This window comes from Phocoena sinus, chromosome 11 (genome assembly GCF_008692025.1).
Source record: "Phocoena sinus isolate mPhoSin1 chromosome 11, mPhoSin1.pri, whole genome shotgun sequence".
Classification (NCBI taxonomy): Eukaryota; Metazoa; Chordata; class Mammalia; order Artiodactyla; family Phocoenidae; genus Phocoena; species Phocoena sinus.
The window spans coordinates 101,411,129-101,437,473 of NC_045773.1; the positions used below are offsets into that span (position 1 = coordinate 101,411,129).

The window sequence follows — 26,345 nt, forward strand, 5'->3', positions numbered from 1 at the left end:
GAGGGTCTCAGGTCTTTGAGAGGCTCAGCTCAGCCTACCAACCATCACCTTGTAACATCTGGAGAAAGGGTTCAGAATAAGTCCAAACTGTTCTACACGGCCTTCAGTCTTGCCCACCACCTATGATGAAGCGCAAATAATAAAATTACTTGGGACTTTGACCACTTGCAAGTCTCAGGTCCTCGGGGAAGTCAGCTAATTAATCTTCGCGGCCCTCACGTTACACATCAGCAAAACAGGGCGACAGCATATTCCCTGCAGGGCTGCTCAGAGGATAACAACGAGCCTGGCTCACTCTAGCTGGTCCGCAGGTGTCAACTCCGTTCATCTAAAAATCGGAATTTTTTCCTCCGGGACCTGGACGAGGCGACAAAGGCCCTTCCAACTCTCAGGGTTTCTTCCCCATAAAAACAGTTTGTTAAATGCTTTGGCAGAACTCAAAAACACCCTGAGACGGTGACTGACGTGAAATGCTGGATTTAAACTGTTCGACAGAGAACGTCTGACGCCCCCACTCTACCGGGTCTTCGAGAGCTCACCCTGCGGAGCGAACACGTGCCTCTCACACGCCCTCGGCTGCCTCCCCGCCTCCGGCCTCTAAAGCCGGGTCAGCCGGTGCTCCCGCCAACCCCGCAGGGCCCTAGGGCGGAGCCACGCGCCTCCCGCCCCCGGCCCCGCCCCGGCCGCTGACCCCACCCAACCTATCACTCCCGGCCCCTCCCCCCGCTCGGGCCCCGCCCCCGGCCCCGCCTCCACCTGTCGCCTTCAGGCCCCGCCCCAGCCCGCCCTCCCCGGGCTCCGGCTCCAACCTACTGCGTTCAGGCCCCGCCCCGCCCCGGCCCCGCTCAGACCTATGGTGTCCCGGCCCCGTCCGGGAGTCAGTCCCCACCCCCACACCCCGCCCTCAGTCCCGCCCACGCCCTGGAGCAGCCATGGCTGGAGTGGCCGGAAGGCTGGGGCGGCTGTGGTGCTCGGGCGCTCTCAGCAGGTAAGTGCCGAGCCCGGGCCCAAGGTCGCCCTCGGACGCCGCCGTGCTTGCGGGGGGCGCGCTGTCTGTTATCGCGTCTCGGTAGCAGCAGGGTTTGCGGGCTTCCAGCAGAGCGTGACGTCAGGTGTCCCTCTCCCGCTCGCCCTCCTCTGGGCCGGAGGGTCAGGACGGCCGAGCTGGGTCTCGTCGCGCGCGTCCCCGCCCGCCCCCGCCGCCGGGCTCCGAGATGCTTTGCTGAGTTGGGGGGGTCGCGTGAGCGGCCGTGCGGGCTCGTGCCCGCCGTGGGAGCGCGCCGCGAGATCGGGTGGGGGTGACCCGTCTGCTTAGTGGAGAACGTCCTGCCTAGTGATGGTGGCGGGATGCACAGCCGGGCCACGTGGAAACCAGAACCGGGCCGTGCACCGGCAAGGGGAAAACCCTGGAACGTGCCGGTTGCCTTCGGGGGTGGAGTTATGATTTTCCCGATTTTATATACTAAGCGGTCGTGTTTTGTAATTTTTTAAAAACTCTATTTTAAAATAAATAAGTTTGCACCATATTTTGTGAGAACTTGCACATTTCGCCCTTTATGTACATTTTAAGTTTTCCTTTCATTTTCTGCTTGTAACTTGCCAGGTGCCAAATTCATGTAAGATGCAATTTTTTCCCTATTTGGAAAAAAAAAAAAAAAACGGATTCAATTATTTAATGTAAAACTCATAGAAGGCTAATTTTACTGAATGAGGCTAATTCAAGGTTTGAACCTACTCTTTGAAAGTTACATTATTGCAGAGGAGGTGATAACATTTGTTAGGTTTGGGCTTTATTTGTAACTATTATTTTAATCATCTTTGATGCCTTTAACTTTATTACTCAGGGTCATTTGTTGTGAAACAACAGTGTTGTTTGTTTGTGACCTCACTGCTGTGCATTGATGCTTTCCCCTCCCCTCTGCTTACTGTGTGTGCTTAAAAAGCTAGTTACCTGGTAGCACTTGCTGTCTCTGCTCTGCACCTGGCTCATTAGACATCTCTGGGTTAGGGGTGAGTATGTCTCTCAGCAGGCTTCACAGCCTAGCATCCAAGGCAGGTAGATTTCCCCCAGGTAGGTCTTTCACCTCCCTAAGAAAGAAGTGCTCTCTATCTGGAATGCCAGCAACTGCTCAGAACATTTCTTTTTTTTTTTTTTTGCGGTACGCGGGCCTCTCACTGCTGTGGCCTCTCCCGTTGCGGAGCACAGGCTCCGGACGCGCAGGCTCAGCAGCCACGGCTCACGGGCCCAGCCGCTCCGCGGCATGTGGGATCTTCCTGGACCGGGGCACGAACCCGTGTCCCCTGCATCGGCAGGCGGACTCTCAACCACTGCGCCACCAGGGAAGCCCTCCTCTGAACATTTATTACATCTTCATTTTCCCCTCCTTTCTCCTGTGTGTGTGCTGGGACACACATGTTTGCTGAGCAGAGTAAGGAATTGACCTGATGAAAGTTTATACATTGTTGATCAGTGACTATGTGACTGAGCAAAGGGCTTATGTGCCTGAGGGGGCTTTGGCAGAACCAAATTCTGACAGCAGGAGTTTGCAGCAAAGTAAGGATTTATTGCAGGGCACTAAGCAAGGCAGTGGGAGGACAAGCCTCAGGTCCACTCCAAATTGATCTTTGTGTTACAGGCTTTTTTTGAGGGGAAGAACAAAGACGCTGAAATTAATTATCCTCTTGTGACATTTATTAATCATTGCCTGTCTCTGGTTTATAACTCTCTGCCCAGGTGGTCCATGGCACAGGGGTCTGTGAGCTCGTCCGGCTCTGCAGAAACAACCTGAGTCTACACGTTAACAATGATGTCTGTAATAGCAGTTTTAGTACAAAAACGATGTTATTGACAGCAGCAGTTTTAGTCATCTGACTCTGGTTGATTAGTGCTCAGTTAGCCCAGGATTGAGGTCAGAGGAGACAAGAAAGGGAATAAAGTTTTGGACAGAGGGATGACTCACAAACTCGGTAAGGAAACTCGGTTTTAGGGGGGCTCAGTTTCAACTGCAGAGGCTGTTTCTGGACCTTGGGGCCCAAATGACTGAATTCTTTGTACTTTACCCCCTTGGTCTCAGTATCTTTATTTTGTCTGGGGGTGGGGCAGGCATATTAAACTCAGAGACTGAGATTGTCTTTGCCACTGTTTTATTTAACCCAGGTTCACTGCGGGAATAGTAATAATTTCACAAGCCAGTAGCATACAGGATAATGCCTCTTCATAAGGCAGTAAAGAGTTTTGACTTTGCCATCCAAGAGCTGATGTCCAGCTGCCAGCCCCCAAGTAAAAGTCCCTTGATGCTGGAGCAGGTTGCTGGTGTGGCCAGGCAGGCTGAGTCTTCGGTGGCCGCTACATGGCTTTCACCACTGCTGATCGAAGAGTCCCCTTTACCGTGGCAGGAGCTAGTGCCCCAAGGTCTTGGAGAGCTGTTTGGATCAGCAGAGGGGAGCCTTGCCCAGACTGACACTCTCGGGCGGTCCTCACAAACTCTGGGGATTTATAGTCTCAGTGACCCCTCTGCATATAGTCACTTCATCTGCTCTTATCAGTACATCCCCTGCAGGACCCCTCAGACGCTGAGCTCCGAGCGGCTACCAGCCAGGAAGATGAGATGTCAACCTGACACAGCTCACATCATTCTTATATCAAAACCCCTTCACTTCTAAAAACAACTTTTTGGGTCTTTGCTTTCACTTCAGTTGTACGCAAGGGGCTCTGCCATCTTCACACCCCGCGCGGCACTCCGGGTCTCCTGCATCCCACAGGCCTCTACTGACTTCCTGCCCGTGGCACAATTCCACGGCTCCCCGGCTTCTGGCTGCTTTCTCTCTGTTTGATTTGAAGGCTACGTGACTGCCATTAGCTTCTGTACTGATTTCTTATCTCGGGACAGTTTTGGAAACCACTAACCATTCACAGCCAGGTGGCTGGGGAAGTATAGGGAAACTATTTCTGGAGAAACGTAGCATTTTGGCGTGTAAGGGCTGGGAACGATTAGCAGTCAGCCTGCCTGTTTGCAGTCCTCTGCAGGTCACTCGTTTCCCGGCACTTCAGCTGCACTTGTGTGGCCCAGCAATGAGAGCCAGCCAGAAGGACTTTGAAAACGCCACGAATCAGGTGAAACTCTTGAAGAAGGATCCAGGAAATGAAGTGAAGCTAAAACTGTATGCATTGTATAAGCAGGTAAATACCTAAGGTGCGATGTAAAGGCATTTTGAGCAGATAGGTCCTCAGACAGACGTGCTGTGTGTTGTACTAAAATGCAGCCTTAATGCTTCTAGGGATTGTGTTGCCTTTCCTACCAAGAGTGTATATGTGGGAGTTTATTATATTAGACTTCAAAATATTATTAAGGCAAAAAGTAACTCCTCAGGACCACTCCAGAGTAAAAGAGACTTAAAAGGTATAACAACCAAAGGTGTAGATCTTATTTGGCCACTAATTAAAATAAATCAGCTGAAAAAGTGGTCTTGAGACAATTGGGGAAATTTGATTAGGAGCTGAGTATTAGGTGTTACCTAGGAATTATTCTTAATGGCATCATGGTTGTATAAGAAAATGTTTTGTTTTTGTTTTGTTTTTTTTTAGGAATGCATACTGAGTACCTAGGGGTAAAATAGTATGGTGTTTGGCATTCTCTCAAATAATGAAGCAAAAAAGGAAAGAAAAGGGTGGATGAAGCAAGTATGGCAAAAATGAGCATTACTGAGTTTGGGTGACGAAGGTTGGGAGTTCATGACAGTATTCTACTTTTGTATATGTTTGAAATTTTTTATTACAAAATTTTAAAACTCAAGTTTTTAAGTTACGATGTCTGAAAAATGTCCTGGGAAGTCAGCCCCTCTGGGTTCCTGTGTGTTTTCTATTTTTCTCTTCCTGTGACGCATATGAGCCTCTCTTACTTTCATACTGGTGTGTATAGTAAAGAACTTAACTTTGCCCCCAAAGAGGTCTGACCTTCGCCCTTGGCTTCTGGGAGGTAATTTCTAAGCCCTTGAAATGCCAAGCGTGATAGAAGTGTCGTTGTTTGCCTGTAGAGTCTAACAGTGGTATTTAGAGTAGGGGCTGCGATTACACTTTAACCATGCGGAGGTGGTGGAGCCCCAGTGAAAACTCTGAACACTGAGGCTTGAATGAGCTTCGCTCGTGGGCAGTACTCTGTGTGTTGTCACTCATTAGTCTGGGACTGGAGGAGTACGCTGTCCTGACTCCGCAGTGGCCGGTTGGCGGCGGCCTGGGGTGTCACACACACACCTTCCCCAGATTCCACCCTCTGCATCCTCCCTTGCTGACCTTAATCCGTATCCTTTCCCCCTAATAGCCGGTAACCAAGAGTACAGCAGCTTTCAGTACATTCTGTGAGTCATTCTAGCAGATTATTGAACCCGAGCGTGGTTTCGGGAGCCCCCCAATCTCGCACTTGGTGTCAGAAGTGGAGGGGGGCAGTCTTACGGCCTGCGTTGCCTCTAATTTTTCAGATGGCTAACTCTTGCGAGGTGAGTCTTATCTCTCTTTCTTTGGAGAGTCTTAGCCTCCTTTGCTGCCCTTGTTTTTCAAAGCCTCTGTCTTCTTTCCTCTTTCAGCTAGTTACATTACGAAGTTGAAACGCATGGTTATTAAATGGAGTTTTAAATCGCCATCTCTGAAAAGAACTGAGCGCGTATTTTTTTCATCTCAAAACACTCAGTGCGCCTCCCCTCAAACAAGTAAACTTTAGTTGCTTTTTGGTTTCTGCTGCGTGTCCTTCAGTTAAGTGTCCTAAGGGCCAGCGGCTCTGATGGCCCCACCCCTGCCCCCTCGTACGCAGCTGCAGCTGTGTTGCTCAGTTATCAGATACCTGCCCTGGAACTGGGTTGGGGAGGGTGTTTCTTTTGAATGGGCGTTCAGAATACACTGTGTGTTCAAAATGTTTGTGGGCGAGTTACCTTTGAAGATTGTTTGCTTGAAGATTTTGATCATGTGTGAAGCATGTGACCATCGCTCAAACTAATGAACGAAGATGATTTTCTTAAAAGTATTCAATACTTTCCCAAAACCCTAATCTTGCGTTAATTTCATGCGCAGGCAGTTATAACTTATTTTAGGGACTGATAGCCAATGGCATATTTTGTCCCTCCAGTCTTTTTTCTCTTGCTGTGCATTTTTAGCAACAGCATCAAAGGGAGAAGAAAATTCACGTAAATGTATGTACCTTGGGAGGGGAAGGTGCGTTCACGCTGGCATGCATCTTACGGGTCTTAACTATTTAAGGCTCCAGTTTGCATGGGCGTTTGACCACTAATTGCCCCTCTCCTTTTCACAGGCCACTGAAGGACCTTGTAATGTGCCCAAACCAGGTGTGCTTGACTTTATCAATAAGGCCAAGTGGGATGCTTGGAATGCTCTTGGCAGTCTGCCCAAGGTACATTTACTTATCATTCTGCTTTTATTCCATTTGCTGTGCTCCTAAAGGAAGGGGTTGCTTCTGATCATTAAGCCATTACGGATGAGCCTTCTAGATCTTGAGACCCCTCTACCGAACCAGAATCTCTGTTCTTTCTTCATTGCCAGGAAGTTTCTCAGAATGCTTGTTCCCTGACCGTGGGCTGAAATTGTCATCTCTCTTCAGGAAACCGCCAGGCATAACTACGTGGACTTGGTGGCCAGTTTGAGTGCTTCGTCTGAGTCCTCCATCCAGGTGACACCTGCAGCAGACAGGAAGCAACCAGGGAGTGACGCCCTGGTGGTGACCTCCCAAGATGGCATCACAACCATCACATTGAACCGGCCCGACAAAAAAAATGCACTCACCACTCAGGTAACACGACCTGCCCTAAGAGTCCGTCCTGCTTTTCTTTCCTTCCTCTGTCTGTTTCACTCAAAAACTATAGTGTGTCAGCATCCTTTCTGTTTCTGTGAGAGCTCGTGTTTGATTTGTACAGAAGATTAATGATTGTGGCTACTTCATACAGCAGAGTGGGACATTCGTTATTTAGAATTTGTGAGCTTCGGGTAGATTATGCATGCCCAGAAGGCACTGCAACTTTTCTGATGATGGAAACACAGATAAATGATGTGAATATAAATGAAACACGTCACAGTAAGAGAAGATGCAGAGGGCTTCTCTAAGGTTGGCATAGACGCTCCCTGGACATATCTTCATGTCACTTAGACTTGAGAGTGAGTACTAATCTACTTGCATGGAGCTTTATTTTGTACAAGTAGAGGGAAAAAGGAGAGAAGAACTTAAATAGATCATAACCCAGCTCTGCTTGAAATGAGCTGCTTCACGAGGGCACTGTTAGTCTTTGAATCGGTCTTTGAACTAGAATAATAGAAATAACCCCTTCCGCAACCTAAGCATCCATCAGTGGATGATGGACAAAGAAAACATGGTACATATACACGGTGGAATACTGTTCAGCCATAAAAAATTGTGAAATCTTGCCATTTGTGACAACGTGGATGGCCTTGAGGGCATTATGCTAAGCGAAATAGCTTAGAGAAAGGCAAATACCGTATGATCTCACTTACAAATACAGAGAACAGCAGATTCGTGGTTGTCAGAGGTGTGGGGTGAAGGGGGTCAAAATGTACAAACTTCCAGTTATAAAATGAAAATGTCACAGGGATATACTGTACAGCACAGTGACTATAATACTGTTTTCCATGTCTAAAAGTTGCTAAGACAATAAATCTTAAAATTTCTTATCACAAGGAAAAAACATTGTAACAATGTGTGGTGATGGACATTGGCTGATTGCAGTCATTTTACAATGTATACAAATATTAAATCATTATGTTATACACCCGAAACAAACATATGTATCATTTAAAAAAAAAATAAACCGAAGTTTAAGGAAAAAATAGCCACTTCAGCCCTTTCCCCTTGACAAAAAAAGTAGAGAATTAATTGGATACTTGGTGCTGAACTGGGAGTAAAATTCAAAAGGGCTGTAACCCCTTTTCATTGGACATATCACCTCTATTGTAGTAGGAAAAGCACACTACCTTAAAATAGCCTTAAATAAGGATTCCATGAAGTTGGATATGCACTATGCAGTTAACAAAGCATTCGAGTCTCAAAACATTTTCCTTTTCTCCTGACTCCTTTTTTTTTTTTTTTTTTTGCGGTACGCGGGCCTCTCACTGTTGTGGCCTCTCCCGTTGCGGAGCACAGGCTCCGGACGCGCAGGCTCAGCGGCCATGGATCACGGGCCCAGCCGCTCCGCGGCATGTGGGATCTTCCCGGACCGGGGCACGAACCCGTGTCCCCTGCATCGGCAGGTGGACTCTCAACCACTGCGCCACCACGGAAGCCCACTGACTCATTTTTATATATCCATGATAGTAATAGTAATAACTACTCTTTACAGAGTGGCGCGTGTGTATCAGTACTTTCCACACAGAGGTTTAATTCCCACAAGGAGCCGACCACTATTGCTACCTAACAATAAAATAATTAGGTTAAGTACTTATTTGCTCCAACTCACATGACTAATAACCAGGAAGATCTAAGTTGAAGCCATGATCTATCCATCCCTTAAGCCTGGCTCTTCCCAGATACCCTGTCATGCTTCATCATCATCCCGGTAGTCATAATGGAACTACTTCCTCATTCCCTCCCTCAGTAGAAATGATTTCACCTCCATTCATACATTATGTAAAGTCCACGCGTCTGTTTTTTCAGTAAAGGATGTGTATCTGTAAACGTCAGCGCTCTTCACCATTCTCTCCCTCATCTAAGGTAGAAACTGCACCTGTTTTAAATGCCTTGAAAGCTATGACAGCTACACGTCCAAGATTCAGAGACATTGCTGATTTGAAATATTGGGCCCACTGTTCTTGACGGAGTCCAGCCTTTCACCCTCCATAACACTCCCAGGCTGCCTGCCACACTCATGCTGTCTTGACGTCCCAAATAAAAAACTGCTTCCTGGAAATCTTTCTCTGCTCTCCGCCCCGTCCTACCCACCCTAGAAAAGAACCGGCAGCTCCTCTGAGCTTTCTGCTGCTTTGTACTTTCCACCCATTTTAGAGCTGTCCCTCCCCGTCTATTAATTCCAAAAGCTCAAGGACTGTGTCTTACTTGTTCATTTTGGGGGAAAAACGTGGATATGTTCCCCAGCATCTTCTACATAGCACTTGGTACAGAATACGCACCACGTAATCGTAGAAGGAATGGAAGTCCTTTTCAGTCTTTCGTTCTGGCTCTATAAATACAGCCAGCGTAAGTGTTTGGCACTTTGCAGAGGGTGGGCTTTGCAGACTGATGTTTAGTGAAGCCCCTGGGGGATGGTTACCATTTTCAGAGTTTTTTCTTTTCCTCGTCTTCCCCCTTGCACACAGATGTATCACGACATCATGCTTGCACTTGAGGCCGCAGGCAAGGATGATTCAGCCATAACTGTTTTAACAGGTGAGACATTTTCTGAGATTTCTAGTTAAATTTCTATTTGGGGGGATTTTCATCTAAGTAGGAAATTGAGTAAATAGGCTCTAATATATTTCCTAGTGCTAAGATACTCTAATTCTTAAATACATAAAAAATACGATAGACACAGGATTGATATCTTTATCACATAAAAAGCAGATACAAATTGGTAAGAAAAGTGCTAAGACCTATTAGATAAACAGGTGAGTAAAATGAACAGATAGTTTATGTGAGAAAGTACAGGCATAAAAGAAACAAGGAAAATGCAACCAGGTTAATAAACAGAAATCAAAATGATGAGATACCACTTTATACTTACCTGAATTAGCAAAATTTCATGTTATACCCAATTTTGACAAGGTTATGGTAGAATAAATGCCTCTACTCCCTTGCCGACAGCAGCGTGATGGCTATAAAAAGTGTAAGTAGCTAAGGAAAGGGCATTTGACAGTATGTAAAATGTTCATATACTTTGATACAGGGATCCCACTTATGGGAATTTATTTTAGGGAAATTATCCAAGAAAAAGGAAAGGTCTCACGCAAGAAAGATAATCTTTGCAGCATTACTTATAATTGTGAAGATGTTAAAACATTGTAAATATTCTGCGTGACAGAATAATAAAGCACATTATAGAACATCCAGTAGACTATATACTGTACAAGTATTAAAAATTACAACTCTAGAAACCGACAGTATAGCAAATGTTTAAGATATAATAAAAAGCATTAGCAATTATATCAACACTGTGATAATAAGTGGAAAATATGATGGATGCTTCTGGGCCTGGGCTGATGAGAACTCAGAGAATGGAAGTCACGGAACCTGGAAGGGGCACTGCGTGTAGTGGTACAAGCTGAGGGTCAGGACTCGGATCAACTGGTGTTTAAATCCGGGCTTCATTCCTCACTACCTGTGGGTGACCTCTGCTTCCTGAATGGAGAAGACAGTATCTTCCTAACCCCACAGAATGGTCGAGGTGGTGGCACGAGACAGTGCAGGGCAAGGCTCACAGCAGGTACTTGGGAGACGGGAGCTGTTACCGTTTGTTGACGCAGTGGAAGCAGGACTGATTTTATTTTATTTTATTTATTTTCTTTTTTGGCCACGCCATGCAGCTTGCGGGATCTTAGTTCCCCAACTAGGGATTGAACCTGCACCCTTGGCAGTGAAAGTGCGGAGTCCTAACCACTAGACCACCAGGGAATTCCCAGAGTGATTTTATTTTCTTTTAATTTTCATTAAAATTTGTAAAATATATAATATTATATAGAGATATCAGAGATCTTTCAGTAAAAAAAAGGGAGATGAGGAGAAAGAGAGATACCTAACAGCTGATGAGGGGGGGTGAAGGAAAGGGAAGAGTTGAGCATGGCCCTTGTATTTCACAAATACACCTCGGAGAACGGAGGCAACAAAATCAGTCTAGAGGTGGCGTTGGCTTGATACAGGAGAAGAATGTTTTCTGGTTTTTTAATTAAAAAAAATTTTTTAACATCTTTATTGGAGTATAATTGCTTTACAATGGTGTGTTCGTTTCTGTTCTATAACGAAGTCAATCAGCTATACATATACATAAAAAAATTTTTAACTAAAAGTATAATACAGGCACATGGTTTTTTAGAAAATCCAAAGATTGTGAAATGGCATATAACAAAACTGAATCTCACTCTCCTTGGAACCCCAGTCTTGCTTCCTAGAAAAACTCAGCTTTTCTTGAGACTTCCAGAAACTGCCTACGTGTGTGTACTCCGCCTCTTGTAAACAGAAAAGGAAGCATATAGTACATACATACTGTACCCACCTTCTCCTAACAGCATATCCCGAAAAATGGTTCTCTGTCAGCACGTATACATCTAAGTTCTTCTCTGCAGGACTACAAAGTCCGAAAGTTTTGGGATTCCATCATTTATTTCATCATTCCTGTATTGACGAATGGGTAGACCGTACTTAGTCTTTTGCTATTAAAATCATGCTGCAAGGGTATCCTTGGACATACGTCTTGCAGTGAATGTGCAAAATCCAAAGGCTATATTCTTAGAAGTGAAGTTGCTGGGTTTCTTAATGATGGTAATAACGGCTAACGTTTTTATCGTACTTCCTGTTTGCTGACACGGATCTAAGCGTTTTAATTCATCTGATAGCATTTTGATTCTTCACTTTTCTAAGCTTTCTTGCAACAACCCCGTGAGATTAGGCCCTATTATCACTCGTATCTTACAGGGGAGGAAACCGAAAGGTTAGGTTTTGATAAATAGCACTTTTCCTGTAGTGATTTTCTGTATATCCTTCACGTTCGTTTTCTAGTTCCTGTTTGATCTAAACGTTGTAATAGTAGGTCCTTTCATTTCCAGAAAGGATTTTTTTTTTTGGGGGTTTTCCATTTCTGTTATCAATTCCTAGTTTATTGTATTATAATCAGAAATGATTGGTTTTACTTTTTTTAGAATCTATTAAAATTTCGTGTATATTAGCTATGTATTGAAATCTCTGCCTTGAAGATTAAGAATCAAAAATGGCCAATATTTTATATCATCCAGGAACACTTAAAAAGTAAGTTCAGGGACTTCCCTGGTGGTCCAGTGGCTAAGATTCCGTGTCCCCAGTGCAGGGGGCACCGGTTCGATCCCTGGTCGGGGAACTAAGATCCCACATGCCACACGGTGCAGCCAAAAAAATAATAGTAATGAAAAAATATTTTAAATAAAAAAAATTTTTTTTAATTAAAAGTTCATTCTTGATTTTTAAGGTATAGAGTTACAATTATATCAATTAGACTTGCCTCTCTAATTCATGTTATATAGATTTCCTAAATTCTGTTTTCTAATTTATCTGTCTGAACTGAAAAAAGAAAATTAAAGGCATCTGTTTCTCTCAGCCCACGCTACGCTGGGTTCCCCCCCCCCAGAGCCTTTGCACATGTTGTCACCGCTGGAGAGTATTCCCCCCACCCTCTTTCCATCTACCCCTGCCCGTGTCCTTCAGATCTCAGTCCAGTCATTCCCGCCTTAGCAAAGTCCCTCCCTGAACCCCCAGGTGAGAGCAGAGCCCCATTGCCTGCTCTCCTGTCCTCGTGTCCGTTTGCATCATCATAGTTGCATTGCCTAGTTATTCATGTGTCTTTAAATCAAGGTCCAGCTGACTCCCTGGTCTGTCAATTAGGGCAGGACCCCAGCTGGTCCACCAGTGTATTTCCAGAGCTTGGTACAGAGCCTGGCACATACAAGATGCCCAGTGACTACTGCAGAGTGAGTGAGTGCTGGATCCATGGATTTTGTTGACAGGCAATGGGGACCATTATTGTAGTGGGAATGATCTGACCAACTTCACGGATATTCCCCCTGGTGGAGTGGAGGAGAAAGCCAGAAGCGGGGCCGTTTTACTGAGGTGAGAGCACGTCTGTCTCATCCCGGGGGGCTTATCCTTATCGGTGTGGGGTCTTCAGCTGCGCCAAAGTAAAATAAATACTTCTTAGGTTCCGTGTAATCGGCTGTGACTTTAGGCAAGCATATTTCTCCAAGCTTCTATCAGCAGGGGGCATTTGCTCCATCACTGTAACTTCTGTTACCCGTTCTCCTGGCCTCCCTACACCACATTTGATTGGAAAGCATACAAGTCAACTACCGCTACCAATTAAGTTCTCCCATATTGAGGCAGAGGAGTTTAGCAACTTCTCCTCTGGCCAGAGGAAGGCGTGACTGCCATGATCGCTGCTCATAGGAGACTTGAAATGGTCTGGGAAGACACAGAGGGCGTGAAGGCGTCTCCTCCCGCCTCGTTAGTCCCTGCTGCGTCTCTGGTGCCCACTGAGCTGTGATACTGCAGCACGTGCTGGCAGCCACCCTCGCCTCTGAGTCTACAGCTGGCTTCCGTCCCTGACCGAATGCCTAGAACACAAGATTTGAACCAAGGCTGACCTGTGGGACTCTGCGAGTTTCCCTCAAGTGCCGTTCAGATGGGAGGAACCTGGTGCGAGAGGCCGGGGAGGTGGCAGGGCAGGGAGGCACTGCTGGGCGATGGGAAATTCACCAGCCTGGCCAGAAAAGCACGTTCCAGACTCACCCTGTCTCGCCTGCATACTTCAGTGATGCTACTTTGGCATATTTAAACATGCTTTTATATTTCCACGTCTGTAGGGATTTTGTCGACTGTTTTATAGATTTTCCGAAGCCTCTGGTTGCAGTGGTAAATGGACCAGCTGTAGGAATCTCCGTCACCATTCTCGGGCTATTTGATATCGTGTATGCGACCGACAGGGTAAGTCAGCTCCCAGAAATGTATGAAGTTATACAAGTTAAAAAGAGATCCTCTGAATCCTCCTTTATTGTTGCTAGTAGTAAACAGATTACATATGGTTTATGGTAGAATGGACCGAATTTAAATTTTTCCCAAAGAATTAGTCTAATATGACGCTTTTTTTTTTCCTTTACTATTAACTTGGGTTTTCCTAAACACGAATATTGTTGTGAGCATTTTTGCCCCAGCTCTTTTGGCTCTGTGCTCTAATCCCGTTACACAACACTTGTTCATTTTTACTCTAAAATAGTCAGGAACCTTCAAAGCTTGTTAGCAGGGGGCAAAAAATAGCTGCTTTGGAGGTTATGCAGGTGAGTTATTTGATCAGTTTTCCCAAGTAAATGAATCCTGGAATTTATAAATCCAGAATAAGGAAGAACTTTCAGGCGTTATTCTACTTTCACTCCCTCCTTTGCAGATAAGAAAACCAAAGCTCAGAGAAGTCGTGTTCACCATTGAATTATATAGATTTTAATTTTTCTTCCTACTACGGTCATAATATATGTCATAGTAGAAAATAAAATTTTGGAAAATATGGAGAAGTACAAAGAAAAGAGTTAATTTAAAAGTCACTCCTTATCTCACCACTCAGATAAGCAGTGCTAACATTTGGGTTATTTAACTTATCTAATTTAACCAGTCCCTGACACTGGAACCCTAGAATATTTCCAGTTTTTATCCTTATAAACAAAAATGTGATGAATGTTTGTCTTAGAACGTTTACTGTAGAACTAATAACCACCTCTTAGGGTTATCAGATTCTTGGAGTGACTTTTGCTTTTGTGGCAGTACAATTTGCTAATATACAGACAGCCTTGCCGGGAACACTTGGTTTTTACCGCTGAAGAGATTCCTGGCTTTGTTTGGAGGTGTTTTCTCCACTGATGGGGCCGTATATGAGGGTCCTTAACTCTGTGGCTCACCTTTTACTGGATTCCTTTCAATGAGGTTGGGCATATTGTCGGATCTAATTTTTACTAATAATTTTCCCATAAAAATAGCAAATGGAAGTCTAGACGCTAGGCTACCTAACCTTTGTAGGTGGAAGTCTCTGCTCAAAGGCAGAAATTAACAGTCTTCGGTCACATTCTGTGTGTTAAATGACCAATTAATTGACCTGCTTTGAGCAGGGTGGGATCAGGAGTTCCTGACCTGAACTTGGGGGTCTCATCCTTCAGTACTTGGAGGCCAGTATCATCATATTTGAATCTTGTCCCGATTCTCCCACTGGATTCCAAATGATTGTCATGTGCATCATCTTTTTAAAGATTTCTAGGACTCCCATCTTACGATACAATTTGAATTAAAATTGAAATCAGAGGGAAATGCGTATATATTATGTGTGCTAAAAGATTGGGCCCAAAGTAAAATATTTGACAAATAGTGACCACTGCTAAGAGTTCACCCAACTGAATTAAACCAAGGTTCAATTTAAAATCAGGCAAAGACACAGAAGAAAGAAGCTGTGGAGAGGAATTCGTTTTACAGGGTTTCTCATTCCTGGCTTCATGAATAGATACCATATTAAATGTGGGTTAACATTTAACCCATATAACCAAGTTATTCTTTATTATGGGCAATAAGTAGTGCCTCTGCCTATTAGCTTCTCTGTCAGCAAACAGTACATTTCCTCTTCGAGTTAATAAAAAGGCAGAAACCATAACAGTAATAGATCTTTGAGCGCTCAGTATCTAGGAGGCACTCTGCTGATGCACGTTTTATGTGTTCAGTAAATGCCCATGTTAACTGCCCTGCGAGGCAGGTGCTCTCATCCCATTTTACAGATGAGAAAACCGTGGCACAGAGAAGTTAAGAAGCTCCAGGGTCACCAGGCAGCCTGACGCCAGCATCTAACCCTTAACTACATCTGCTGCTCCATTGCTTATAATAATGTTTATAAGTGAATTAAATGCTGCTTATTATCAGCTTTCCACGCACCTGTTTGTGGCTCTTACCAAGGTCGGCTGCTTCTTTCAGTTTTCTGGTCATGTTCCTTAGGCTGTGACTTCTCAGCACATTTTCTCCAATACGCTTTCTTTTAGGGGGGAAAAGAGAAGCCAGGTGACATTAATAACTGTTTACTTTATTACTTTTATTATTTTGATTTGTATGCTTTGTACGTTATATGTTTATATCTTCTAGCAATATTCATTAAAAAAAAACCCCCGCCATACCTGATTATGGGAAATGAAGTCTAAATATGCTGTTTACGGAATTGTTGAGTATAAGTTAATTTCCTTTCATAAGAACTTTTCATTCATCAAGAAACACACAAAACTATTTCTGACATCTAGAAAAAAACTACAAATGACTCTGTAGTCTAAATAACCAATATTAAAGTAGTTTCTGGTATTTAAAACCAATCAAAAAACCTCTGGGGCAAAATCAAGACAAATGGCAGATTGAAGAAGTAATTTTTCAACTCACAATAGAGGCTAACCTTTCTAATATATTTTTTAAAATGTGTCTATAAAGTGATGGATCAACAAATTAATATAAAAATACACGACAGAGAGGAATAAATAGCTCACAGAAAAGAAAGTATAAATGGCTCTTAAAAACCACGTGAGAAAGACACCATTAAGAAAAGGACTTGGGGCTTCCCTGGTGGCGCAGTGGTTGGGAGTCCACCTGCCAATGCAGGGGACGCGGGTTCGTGCCCCGGTCCGGGAGGATCCCACGTGCCGCGGAGCGGCTGGGCCCGTGAGCCGTGGCCGCTGAGCCTGCGTGTCCGGAGCCTGTGCTCCACAACGGAAGAGGACACAAGAGTGAGAGGTCCGTGTACCACCAAAAAAAAAAAAAAAAACAAAAAGAAAAGGACTTGTAGGGACTTCCCTGGTGGTGCAGGGGTTAAGAATCTGCCTGCCGATGCAGGGGACACGGGTTCAAGCCGTGGTCTGGGAAGATCCCACATGCCGAGAAGCAACTAAGCCCGTGCGCCACAACTACTGAGCCTGCGCTCTAGAGCCCGCGAGCCACAACTACTGAGCCCTCATGCCACAACTACTGAAGCCCGTGTGCCTAGAGCCCATGCTCCACAACAAGGGAAGCCACGGCAATGAGAAGCCCGCACATTGCAAAGAAGAGTAACCTCCGCTCGCTGCAACTAGAGAAAGCCCATGTGCAGCAATGAAGACCCAATGCAGCCATAAATTAATTAATTTTTAAAAAATAGACAACCAATCCAACTTAAAAATAGTGGGCAAAGTATTGCAAGCTACTTCACCAAAGAAGGTATGCAAATGGCTAATAAACACATGAAAAGATGCTCAACATCATTAGTCATTAGGGAACAGCAGATTAAAACCACACCAAGGGCTTCCCTGGTGGCACAGTGGTTGAGAGTCCACCTGCCGATGCGGGGGACACGGGTTCGTGCCCCGGTCCCGGAAGATCCCACATGCCGCGGAGCGGCTGGGCCCGTGAGCCATGGCCGCTGAGCCTGCACGTCCGGAGCCTGTGCTCTGCAACGGGAGAGGCCACAACAGTGAGAGGCCCACGTACCCCAAAAAAAAAAAAAAAAAAAAAAAAAAACCCACACCGAGACACCACAACACACCTACTAGAGTGGGTAAAATTGAAAAGACTAAGGATAACGACAGGTTTAAGGAGAACGGGGAGTGGTTGGAACTCCCTGCTGCACCTCGGAAAATAGTCTGGCAACGTCTCAGAAAGTTACACCACACGTGAACCACACAGCCCAGCAATTGCGTGCCTGGGCATTTACCCAAGAGAGTTGAACATACACCTTCATCATAACCTTATTCATAATATCCGGAATACCGGAAATACCACAGTGGCTCCAACTGGTGAATGGATAAGCGAATTATGACACATCCGTACAATGGAATACTTCTCAGAAATAAGCAGGAACAGACCTTAATATGTGCAGTAACAGCGTGGTGACTCAAGATCCTGCTGCTAAGGACAGAAGCCCACGAAAGGAGAAGAGGCTACAGAACGTATGATTCCATTTATATGCATTCTAGAAAGGGCAAAACTGTAGGAACAAAACATCAGTGGTTGCTTGAGGGTGAGAGACAGACTGACTGCAGAAGCGGCGTGAGGAAACTTTGGCGTGGGGGGTGGTGATAGAACTATTCTATATCTTGGTCATGGTAGTGGCTACATAACTGTATACATTTGTTTAAAACTCATCAAACCGCATACGTTAAGAGTGGATTTTGTATACAGGCAGACCTCAGAGAGATTGTGGGTTTGGTTCCAGACCACCGCAGTAAAGCAGATATCACAATAAAGTGAGTCACGGGACTTTTTTGGTTTCCCAGTACATGTAAACGTTATGTTTACATTATACTGTAGTCTGTTAAACATGCAATAGCATTATGTCTAAGAAAACAATCAGACATTTTAAAACAGCTTTAATTTAAAAATAACGCTGTTGGGAAAATGGCACCAGCAGGCTTGCTCGACTTAGGGTTGCCCCAAACCTTCCATTTGTAAAAAAAAAATTAAAATGTGGTATCTGCGAAGCACAATAAAGCAAAGCACGATCAAAGGAGGGCTGCCTGTCTAATAGTACAGTAACCATCATTTTAAAGTTCTGCAGTTAAGTATTGTAAGGAGGGTAGAAACAAGCAGTGATTTTTTTGAAATCACATGTGAAAAGATGATTTTCTTTTTTTTTTTTCTCTCTCTTCAAAAAGGCAACATTTCATACTCCATTCAGTCACCTAGGCCAGAGTCCAGAAGGGTGCTCCTCTTACACTTTTCCGAAGATGATGGGCCCAAGCAAGGTAATTTTTGGAAACCTTAAAATGAAACGTCATGTCATCTCCATTCCAGAAGTAACCCCACACTCTCTGTTCTTTCCCTCTATAGTAGAGGCAGCAGACGGAAGCGAATTATTTGCTCCCCAACTCCAAGAGTTTTAAACATAGAGGAACCAGGCTGTGGGAAGCGTCTGGTCCGCAGGGAAATTTAGACGCTCTGTCCGCAAACTGGGGGTGACTCTCAGCTGGGTGCCCCGTGCTCCCAGCGCCGTTCCCGGCCCCCACAGCCTTTCCTCCAGACTGTCCCACAGGGCAGCAAGGCTCCAAGGGGCCCAGTGGCTGCTCAGGTCTGTCCCTGCAGTTACGGAAACCTAGGTGCCCACCCTTGGTGGGCAGGACCCCAAGGGGATCATGACAAGACCGAGAGCCGGGGGTAGGGAGAGGCTTAGCAAACATCCTTCGGGATCTGAAAGGGGGGGGAGTGGGAATTGAGCCTCTGTTCGTTGCTATTAGGTTTTCATTGAAAAAGATGTATATATTTTTTTTTTTTAAACATCTTTATTGGGGTATAATTGCTTTACAATGGTGTGTTAGTTTCTGCTTTATAACAAAGTGAATCAGCTATACATATACATATGTTCCCATATGTCTTCCCTCTTGCGTCTCCCTCCCTCCCACTCTCCCCATCCCACCCCTCCAGGCGGTCACAAAGCACCGAGCTAATATCCCTGTGCCTTGCGGCTGCTTCCCCCTAGCTATCTACCTTACTACGTTTGTTAGTGTGTATATGTCCATGACTCTCTCTCGCCCTGTCAAAACTCACCCTTCCCCCTCCCCATATCCTCAAGTCCGTTCTCCAGTAGGTCTGCGCCTCTATTCCTGTCTTATCCCTAGGTTCTTCATGACATTTTTTCCCCTTAAATTCCATATATATGTGTTAGCATACGGTATTTGTCTCTCTCTTTCTGACTTACTTCACTCTGTATGACAGACTCTAGGTCTATCCATCTCATTACAAATAGCTCAATTTCATTTCTGAAAAAGATGTATATTTTTAAAATCTCCTTTCTTTTGTTTCTGGACATGCCATGCGGCTTGCAGGATCTCAGTTCCCCGACTGGGGATTGAACGACCCCGGCCACGGCAGTGAGAGCCTGAAATCCTAACCATTAGGCCACCAAGGAATTCCCTTTTTAAGTCTCTTTCTTCAGTCACGTGCCCTGAATTCTTATACAGCTTTGAACTTTGAAAATTTGGGCAGACCCAACCCTAAGGCTTAGAACATTTGACTCTGAAACCGTCTTTCCTTTTCTGGAAGAGAAATTGCAAACATGGGAAAGGATACCCACTTGGTGCCCCCAGTATTGTTAGAAACTGAACATCAGTCTCCCTCACTTTCCTTCAGTTAAGTGGAGCTCATTGGAGTACCTGGGCAGGTAAAGAAAACTGTCAGAGCCAGACCACTGTGTGAATTTCCAGGGAAAGGAATTTTTAAAAAATATTTATTTATTTATTTGGGCTGCGCCGCGCCTCAGCTGCAGCACGCAGACTCTTAATTGAGGCGGGCGGGATCTAGTTCCCCAACCAGGGATCAAACCCAGACCCCCTGCATTGGGAGCGTGGAGTCTTACCCACTGGACCACCAGGGAGGTCCCCGGGGGAGGGAATTTGGACAGTTGGTGTGCCTGAATGTTGGTTGGCATTTCCTATGATGGTGATTTTTCTTTTTGTTTTATAATTGTTTATAGTGTATAAAACAGGAGCTCGTTGCTGCTGTGTGTCGTAGAATCAACACCTACCTCACAGCCTTTCTGCCCCAGGCTCCCGGCTCGTTTTGCTCCGCATCGTAGACAAACACAGAAGCAGCAACCTCTACAAACGGTCCAGAAAGCCCAATGGTCTCAGCACAAAGTTGGCAAACCATTGCCTGTGGCGCCATCAGTTTCTCCCTTAATGAGAAATACTGGCAGCCTCAGAGGCCAGAAGGAGATGTCCCTGTGTCTACTGAAAGCAGTTCATTCTGAGGTTAGCTGAGCCTTGTTTCACTGCGTTAACGTCTCAATCCCGCTTTTCGTGCAGGCAACAGAGATGCTCGTTTTTGGGAAGAAGTTAACAGCCCGGGAAGCATGTACCCAAGGACTTGTTACTGAAGTTTTTCCCGACAGCACTTTTCAGAAAGAAGTTTGGGTCAGGCTGAAAGCATATTCAAAGCTCCCCCCAAATGTTAGTATTCGTTTTCTTGTTTGTTTTGTTTTGCTTGTAAGAACCATGGAAATCATCTGTTTGCCTTAAGAGAATAAGCAATTTTAATAACAAGACAGCTGGCTCTGAGCACATCTGAATCTGAGATTAAAAGCAAGCATAATAACGTTAGAAATAGTGATTTTTACGAAACTTATCAAATAGGCATTCCATTGCTGTGGAGACCGAGGGGCGGTTCTCTCTGGGCACCACTTTGAGGAGGTTGATAGGCAACCTTTGCCAGCACTTTCATCCTTGAATCCAGGTGAGCAGCCAGACAGGTTAACTTTGAGGAGATTCTGACCACACAGCACCTTCGTTTTTATATGTGATAGCTGGTGACTGATTTTCTCATGTTCTCACTGCTCAAAATGTCCTGGAGCCAGAAGCTTTGGTTTCTATCTACAGCTTCTTAGAAATGTGTGATCACAAGCCCTGCCCCACACCTGCTGGGAGGATGTGTGCACACACGAACGTTTGAGGAACAGTGTCTTATCTACACATATTTCTTAAGGTGTCACAGGATCAAATGAACGACAGAGAAACAAGCATCAGAATTCTAGAATAATCTCACTCCTCTTAACCTCACTGTTGGTTTTGTTTTTTCAGGCCATGAGAATTTCAAAACAGGTCATCAGAAATACGGAGAAAGAAAAGTTGCACGCGGTTAATGCTGAAGAAAGCAACATCCTGCGGGAGAGGTGGCTGTCAGATGAGTGCATGAACGCCGTCGTGAGCTTCCTGTCCAAAAAAGCAAAGCTGTGATGGCCATCACATCAAAGCTAAACGTTTCCAAGGAAGGGATGTGCTGCTATTTCTGCTTTCCAATTCCTGAACTAAGTAGACCTCGCTGTGCCTTTTTTCAGTGCTAAAATACCAGTTATGATAATTATACTTCACTAGAGCCCTGATGAAAAACAAACGATGTGAAACCAGCTTTGAGAATTTACGTAGGTTTTTGGTAGTGGGGAGTCTTACGTCTTTCGCGATGAATCGCTGTTGCCAGGCACACTGAAACATTGTGCCCGGCGTCCTGCTCCGAAAGGCATTCACAGTGCTGCAGGCTGAGACCGTGTGTTCAAAAACCACTACTGCACTTTGCCGTCCACGCAGGCTCACTGACTTGATTGGCCCAAACACCGACAGTCTCTGGATGACCGAGTCAAGATCTTCGGTGGGTCGCGTGTTCTTTTTCAGCCGTCTGGCAGGGGGAACAAACAGGGAGCAATATTACTAGAGGATGAATTAGAATCTTAGTTTCATCTCCCCCCCTATAATTTGATAAAAAGGGATGAAGGGATTGGATTGTTTCATTGGAAAGTGATGTTCTGTATCAGTGATTATTTCCTCGTTTATCGTATAGCCTTCATTCTCGTTTAATGTGGTCCTTTATAAAAAGCACACCTGAAAGCTGCCTTAACTGTCCTTGTGACTCTCTGTTTCGATGGCTGCCATATCAATCACTTGACGAGTTTAATTCCAGTGGCTGTAGGATTGGCGTGGAAGATTTTGCTCTTCTAAATGTCCTCCTTCCTTTTTAACCTCCTTCAAGCATCAGCAGCTAGTTAGCCAACCCACCGGACCTCTTAATTCTCAATTTTTTTATTCCAGTAATCCTAATCCAGAGTGTTCACTCTTACAGGAAATACATTAATAGTAATAACCCATTCATGTTTACTGAGCACTTACTATGTGCTTCCAGTGCTTAATGCCCGTAAGCACATGTTGTCCTCAAAAAACAATGCCCAGAATTTAAAATGAGGTAAACTGTTGCTGCTGCCCATTCACAAGTAAGGAGTCCAAGGCATGGAGATGTAAGTAGCTTTTCCAGAGTCAGAGTCCCAGTAAGGGTCAGAGAGTCCCAGCCCCACTGTGTCCCCATGAGCCACCCATCCCTCCCACTGACTTCAACTAACATCTCTGGAAAAAAGGTGAAAAACAGTGGCTTGAGGATGCTGACATTAAACAAAAGCAGATGGATTATGGTAAGGCATCAAAATGTGGAGAAGCACCTGCCCATGAGTTTCTGAGATTGTGGGACATTAGGAAACAATTGCTGGGATCTCTGTCCTGAGCACGGGACATATGCCCCAAAGGCAGGCCCAACTGTGCAGCGGTGCAGTGGTTGCCATGGTGTGACTGGCAAAAGAAAATTTGAGGCCAAGAAGAACATCTCTCTAACCAGGAAAAGGATTCCCTGGGGCTGGAGAGGAGAATCCCAGAGCAGAGAAGGAGTGAGATGCTCCCCTAATTCTAGGTGTAAACCTACACAGCTTAGGTTCACAAGTGGGACAGGCTCAAACCAACATGGTAAAGGCTTTGGGAAGTAAACTGGGAATTTAAGCACCACTAACACAAGATCAAGACAGCTTGTAGTCTCAACCTAAGCAGGTTGATTACTTGCTAAAACAAAACAATCAACATTCTCCAGATAATTCAACAAAACTCAGGGTCCAGGCAACATAATATTCACAGTGTCCATGACACAATCCAAAATTATCAACATACAAAAGACCACGAAAGTGTGAACACTAAGGTGAAAAAAGACAACACATGTCAATCCCGAGATGACCTAGATGTTGGAATTGTCCCACAAAGACTTTAAAGCAGTTCTCATAACTGTGCTCCACAAGGTAAAGAAAAACACACTTGAAATGATTAAAACTACATGAATTCTCATCAGAGAAACAAGCTACAAAAAAAAAAAAGAACCAAATAAAATATTTAGAACTGAAAATCTGAAATTTAAAACTAATTCTCTAGGGAATCCCACGGTATTCCAGTGGTTAGGGTTCAGCACTTCCACTGTGGTGGCCTGGGTTCGATCCCACAAGCTGCATGATGTGGGAAAAAAAAAAAAATCTCTGGAGGGACTCTAGCGGAATGTAGATGACAAAGGAGTCAAAGAACCTAGAAGATAAATCAACAGAAACTAAGCAGTGTGAAGTACAGAGAGAAAAAAATACTAGGAAAAATAATCAGAGTGACATCAGCAAGATGTTGGAAGTTTCAGGTCCTCATCGCCCAACAGAAACATCAAATTACTACAGAGACCCGTCAGACATCTACAGCAAACAAGTGAATGTCCAATCAAGAAATAAGTTACATTAAAAATGATAGGAGATTTTGTGACATTTTTACTCTTGCCCCACCTACTCCACTGCATGATGTGGTTGGAAGGAATTAGTCTACTTCCCACCTCCTCCTCTTGGGATGGAAGGAACAGACTGGAACTTGTTTGCAACATGCTGGCCTGTCTGGGTTGCCTGAGGGATTGGTTGCTGTCTTGCCTGACTCAAAGTTCCGATGGAAACATTGGCATAGTTTGGGTCCCGGGCTAGAAGCCACAGAAGGCACTGAAACACGTGAAAAGTACAAATTGATTGCACACCCGTGGATGCAGAGAAAGATTACAAGCAGAGGAAGACTACAGCATTTAAGACCCTGAGAAGAAGCTGGACTGAGACTCTTTGGGAAGACATTTAAAAGCAGTTGGGGGGTGGGAGGGCAGGATTAAAAAAAACAAAACCAAAAATTAAACCTATACACAGGCTCAGACAGGAGTCATGCCCAGTTAAACCTGAAAAGGCCTGGGCTGGCCTCAAGACTCGTGGGCCCGCCATTTCAAGGCCTTGCACAGAGGTGTGCAAGCACTGGGAGAGGTGGCTGTTCTTTCAAATGCACAGTTTTCAAGAAAAGGTCATAAGGCATGGAAAGAAACAGGGAAATGTGACCCATTCAAAGGAACAAGATCTCCACAAATAGTCCATGAAGAAACACGGGCATGAGACTTACTAGAAAAAGACTTTAAAACAACTGTCAAATATGTTCAAAAGAGCTAAAGGAAAACATGGGCAAAGAGCTAAAGGAAATCAGGAGAACACTGTGTGACATAATATTAACAAAGATGGAAATTATTTTTTTAATTAATTCTGAAGATGAAAATTACAATAACTGAATTGAAAAATTCACTAGAGGGGTTCACCAGCAGACTCAAACAGGAAGAAGAAAGCCTCAGCAAACTTAAAGCCATTTGAAATTATTGAGTTTGAGGAGCAAAAAGAAGAAAGAACAAAAGTGAGCAGAGACTAAGGGACTTGTGGGACACCATCAAGTGACCAGTGTGCACACAATGGGAATTCCAGGAGGAGGAGAGACAGTGGGACAGAGCAATATATTTGAAGAAATAATGGCTAAAAACTTAACACAGTTTGAGGAAAGACCTGATATACAATGCAAAAAGCTCAATGAACTATAAGCAGGATAAACACAAGGAGACCTACACTGAGACACATTATAATCAAACCTGTCAAAGACAAAGCATGAATCTTGAAAGCAGAAAGAGAAAAGCAACTCTTCATACACAAGGGATCCCCAATGAGATGAGCAGATTTCTCAGCAGCCAGAAAGCAATGGGATGATATATTGAAAGTGCTGAAAGAACAAGAACAATTGTCACCTGCTAACTCTACATCTGGCAAATAGTGTTCTTCAAAAATGAGGGAGAAATTTAAGACATTCCTATGCAAAATCTGGGGGAGTTCGTTACCACTAGATGTGCCCTGCAAGAAATGCTGAAGGGAGTCCAAGTTGAAATGAAAGGATGCTAGATAGTCAGTCAAAGCCACATGAAAATATAAAGTTCTCCAGCAAAGGTAAACACATGCACACAAATGAAAAACTATTATTGTAATTTTGCTTTGTAACCTCACTTTTTATTTTCTACAGGATTTAAAAGACAAATGCTTAAGATATAAATCTATGTTAATGGGTATATAATATATAAAGATGTAATCTGTGACATCAATAACAAATGGAGAGGGCTCCCCTGGTGGCGCAGTGGTTGGGAGTCCGCCTGCCGATGCAGGGGACGCGGGTTCGTTCCCCGGTCCGGGAAGATCCCACATGCCGCGGAGCGGCTGGGCCCCTGAGCCATGGCCGCTGAGCCTGCGCGTCCGGAGCCTGTGCTCCGCAGCGGGAGAGACCACAACAGTGAGAGGCCCGCGTACCGCAAAAATAAAAAATAAAACAAATGGAGATGCAGAGCTGTAAATCAGTAGTTTTTGTACGCAGTTAAGTTGGTAAAAGTTTAAGACAGATCATCATGATTTTCGGATGTTATCTGTGACCCGCATGGTGACCACAAAGAAAACACCCGAAAAGAAGTGAGGAGGGCAGCAAAATGTGTCAACACAAAAATATCAGCTCAAAGGAAAGTAGTAATGGAGGAAATGAGGGACAAAAAACTGATGTAAGACATACGGGAAACAAGATGGCAAAAGTAAGTGCTGCCCTATTGATAATTAAATGTATTAAACCCTCCAATCAAAAAACACAGATTGACAGAAAGGATTAAAAAATCAGGGTTCAACTGTGTGCTGCCTATAAGAGTCTCACTTTAGATCTAGCGACATGCATAAGTTAAAAGTGAAAGGATGAAAAAAAGATATTCCATACAAATAGTAACCAAAAGAGAGGAGGATGGATCTTATTTTAGACAAAATAGACTCAAAAGCTGTTATAAGATACCGATAATACCATGATAAAAGGGTCAAGACAGCAAGAAGATATAACAGTTATAAACATTTACGCACTAATATTAGAACTCCAATATATATAAGGAAACTGACAGAATTGAAGGGAGAAACAGCCTACAATAATAGTA

General features: G+C 44.4%; 1 protein-coding gene across 2 annotated transcripts; it reads left to right on the forward strand.

The window, feature by feature from the left end:
- The first annotated feature begins 882 nt into the window (after window positions 1–882).
- On the forward strand, window positions 883–22,095 carry ECI2 (enoyl-CoA delta isomerase 2). Of its 2 annotated transcripts, XM_032649954.1 has the most exons (10): window positions 883–988; window positions 4,018–4,180; window positions 6,300–6,398; window positions 6,606–6,794; window positions 9,326–9,395; window positions 12,695–12,797; window positions 13,547–13,667; window positions 18,374–18,463; window positions 20,519–20,662; window positions 21,290–22,095. In XM_032649954.1, exons 1-10 carry the CDS (start codon window positions 933–935, stop codon window positions 21,443–21,445), a joined length of 1,191 nt encoding a protein of 396 aa, XP_032505845.1. In that variant the 5' UTR covers window positions 883–932; the 3' UTR covers window positions 21,446–22,095. The 2 variants fall into 2 exon arrangements, with proteins under 2 accessions (XP_032505845.1, XP_032505846.1); XM_032649955.1 differs by lacking the exon at window positions 12,695–12,797 and having other exon boundaries at window positions 13,570–13,667.
- Window positions 22,096–26,345: the final 4,250 nt, after the last annotated feature.

Coding starts and splice junctions, on each gene's coding strand:
- ECI2 (XM_032649954.1), top strand. CDS start 933: ATGGCTGGAGTGGCCGGAAGGCTGGGGCGGCTGTGGTGCTCGGGCGCT. Junction 989..4,017: donor TGCTCGGGCGCTCTCAGCAG/GTAAGTGCCGAG, acceptor GCCTGTTTGCAG/TCCTCTGCAGGTCACTCGTT. Junction 4,181..6,299: donor TGTATGCATTGTATAAGCAG/GTAAATACCTAA, acceptor TCCTTTTCACAG/GCCACTGAAGGACCTTGTAA.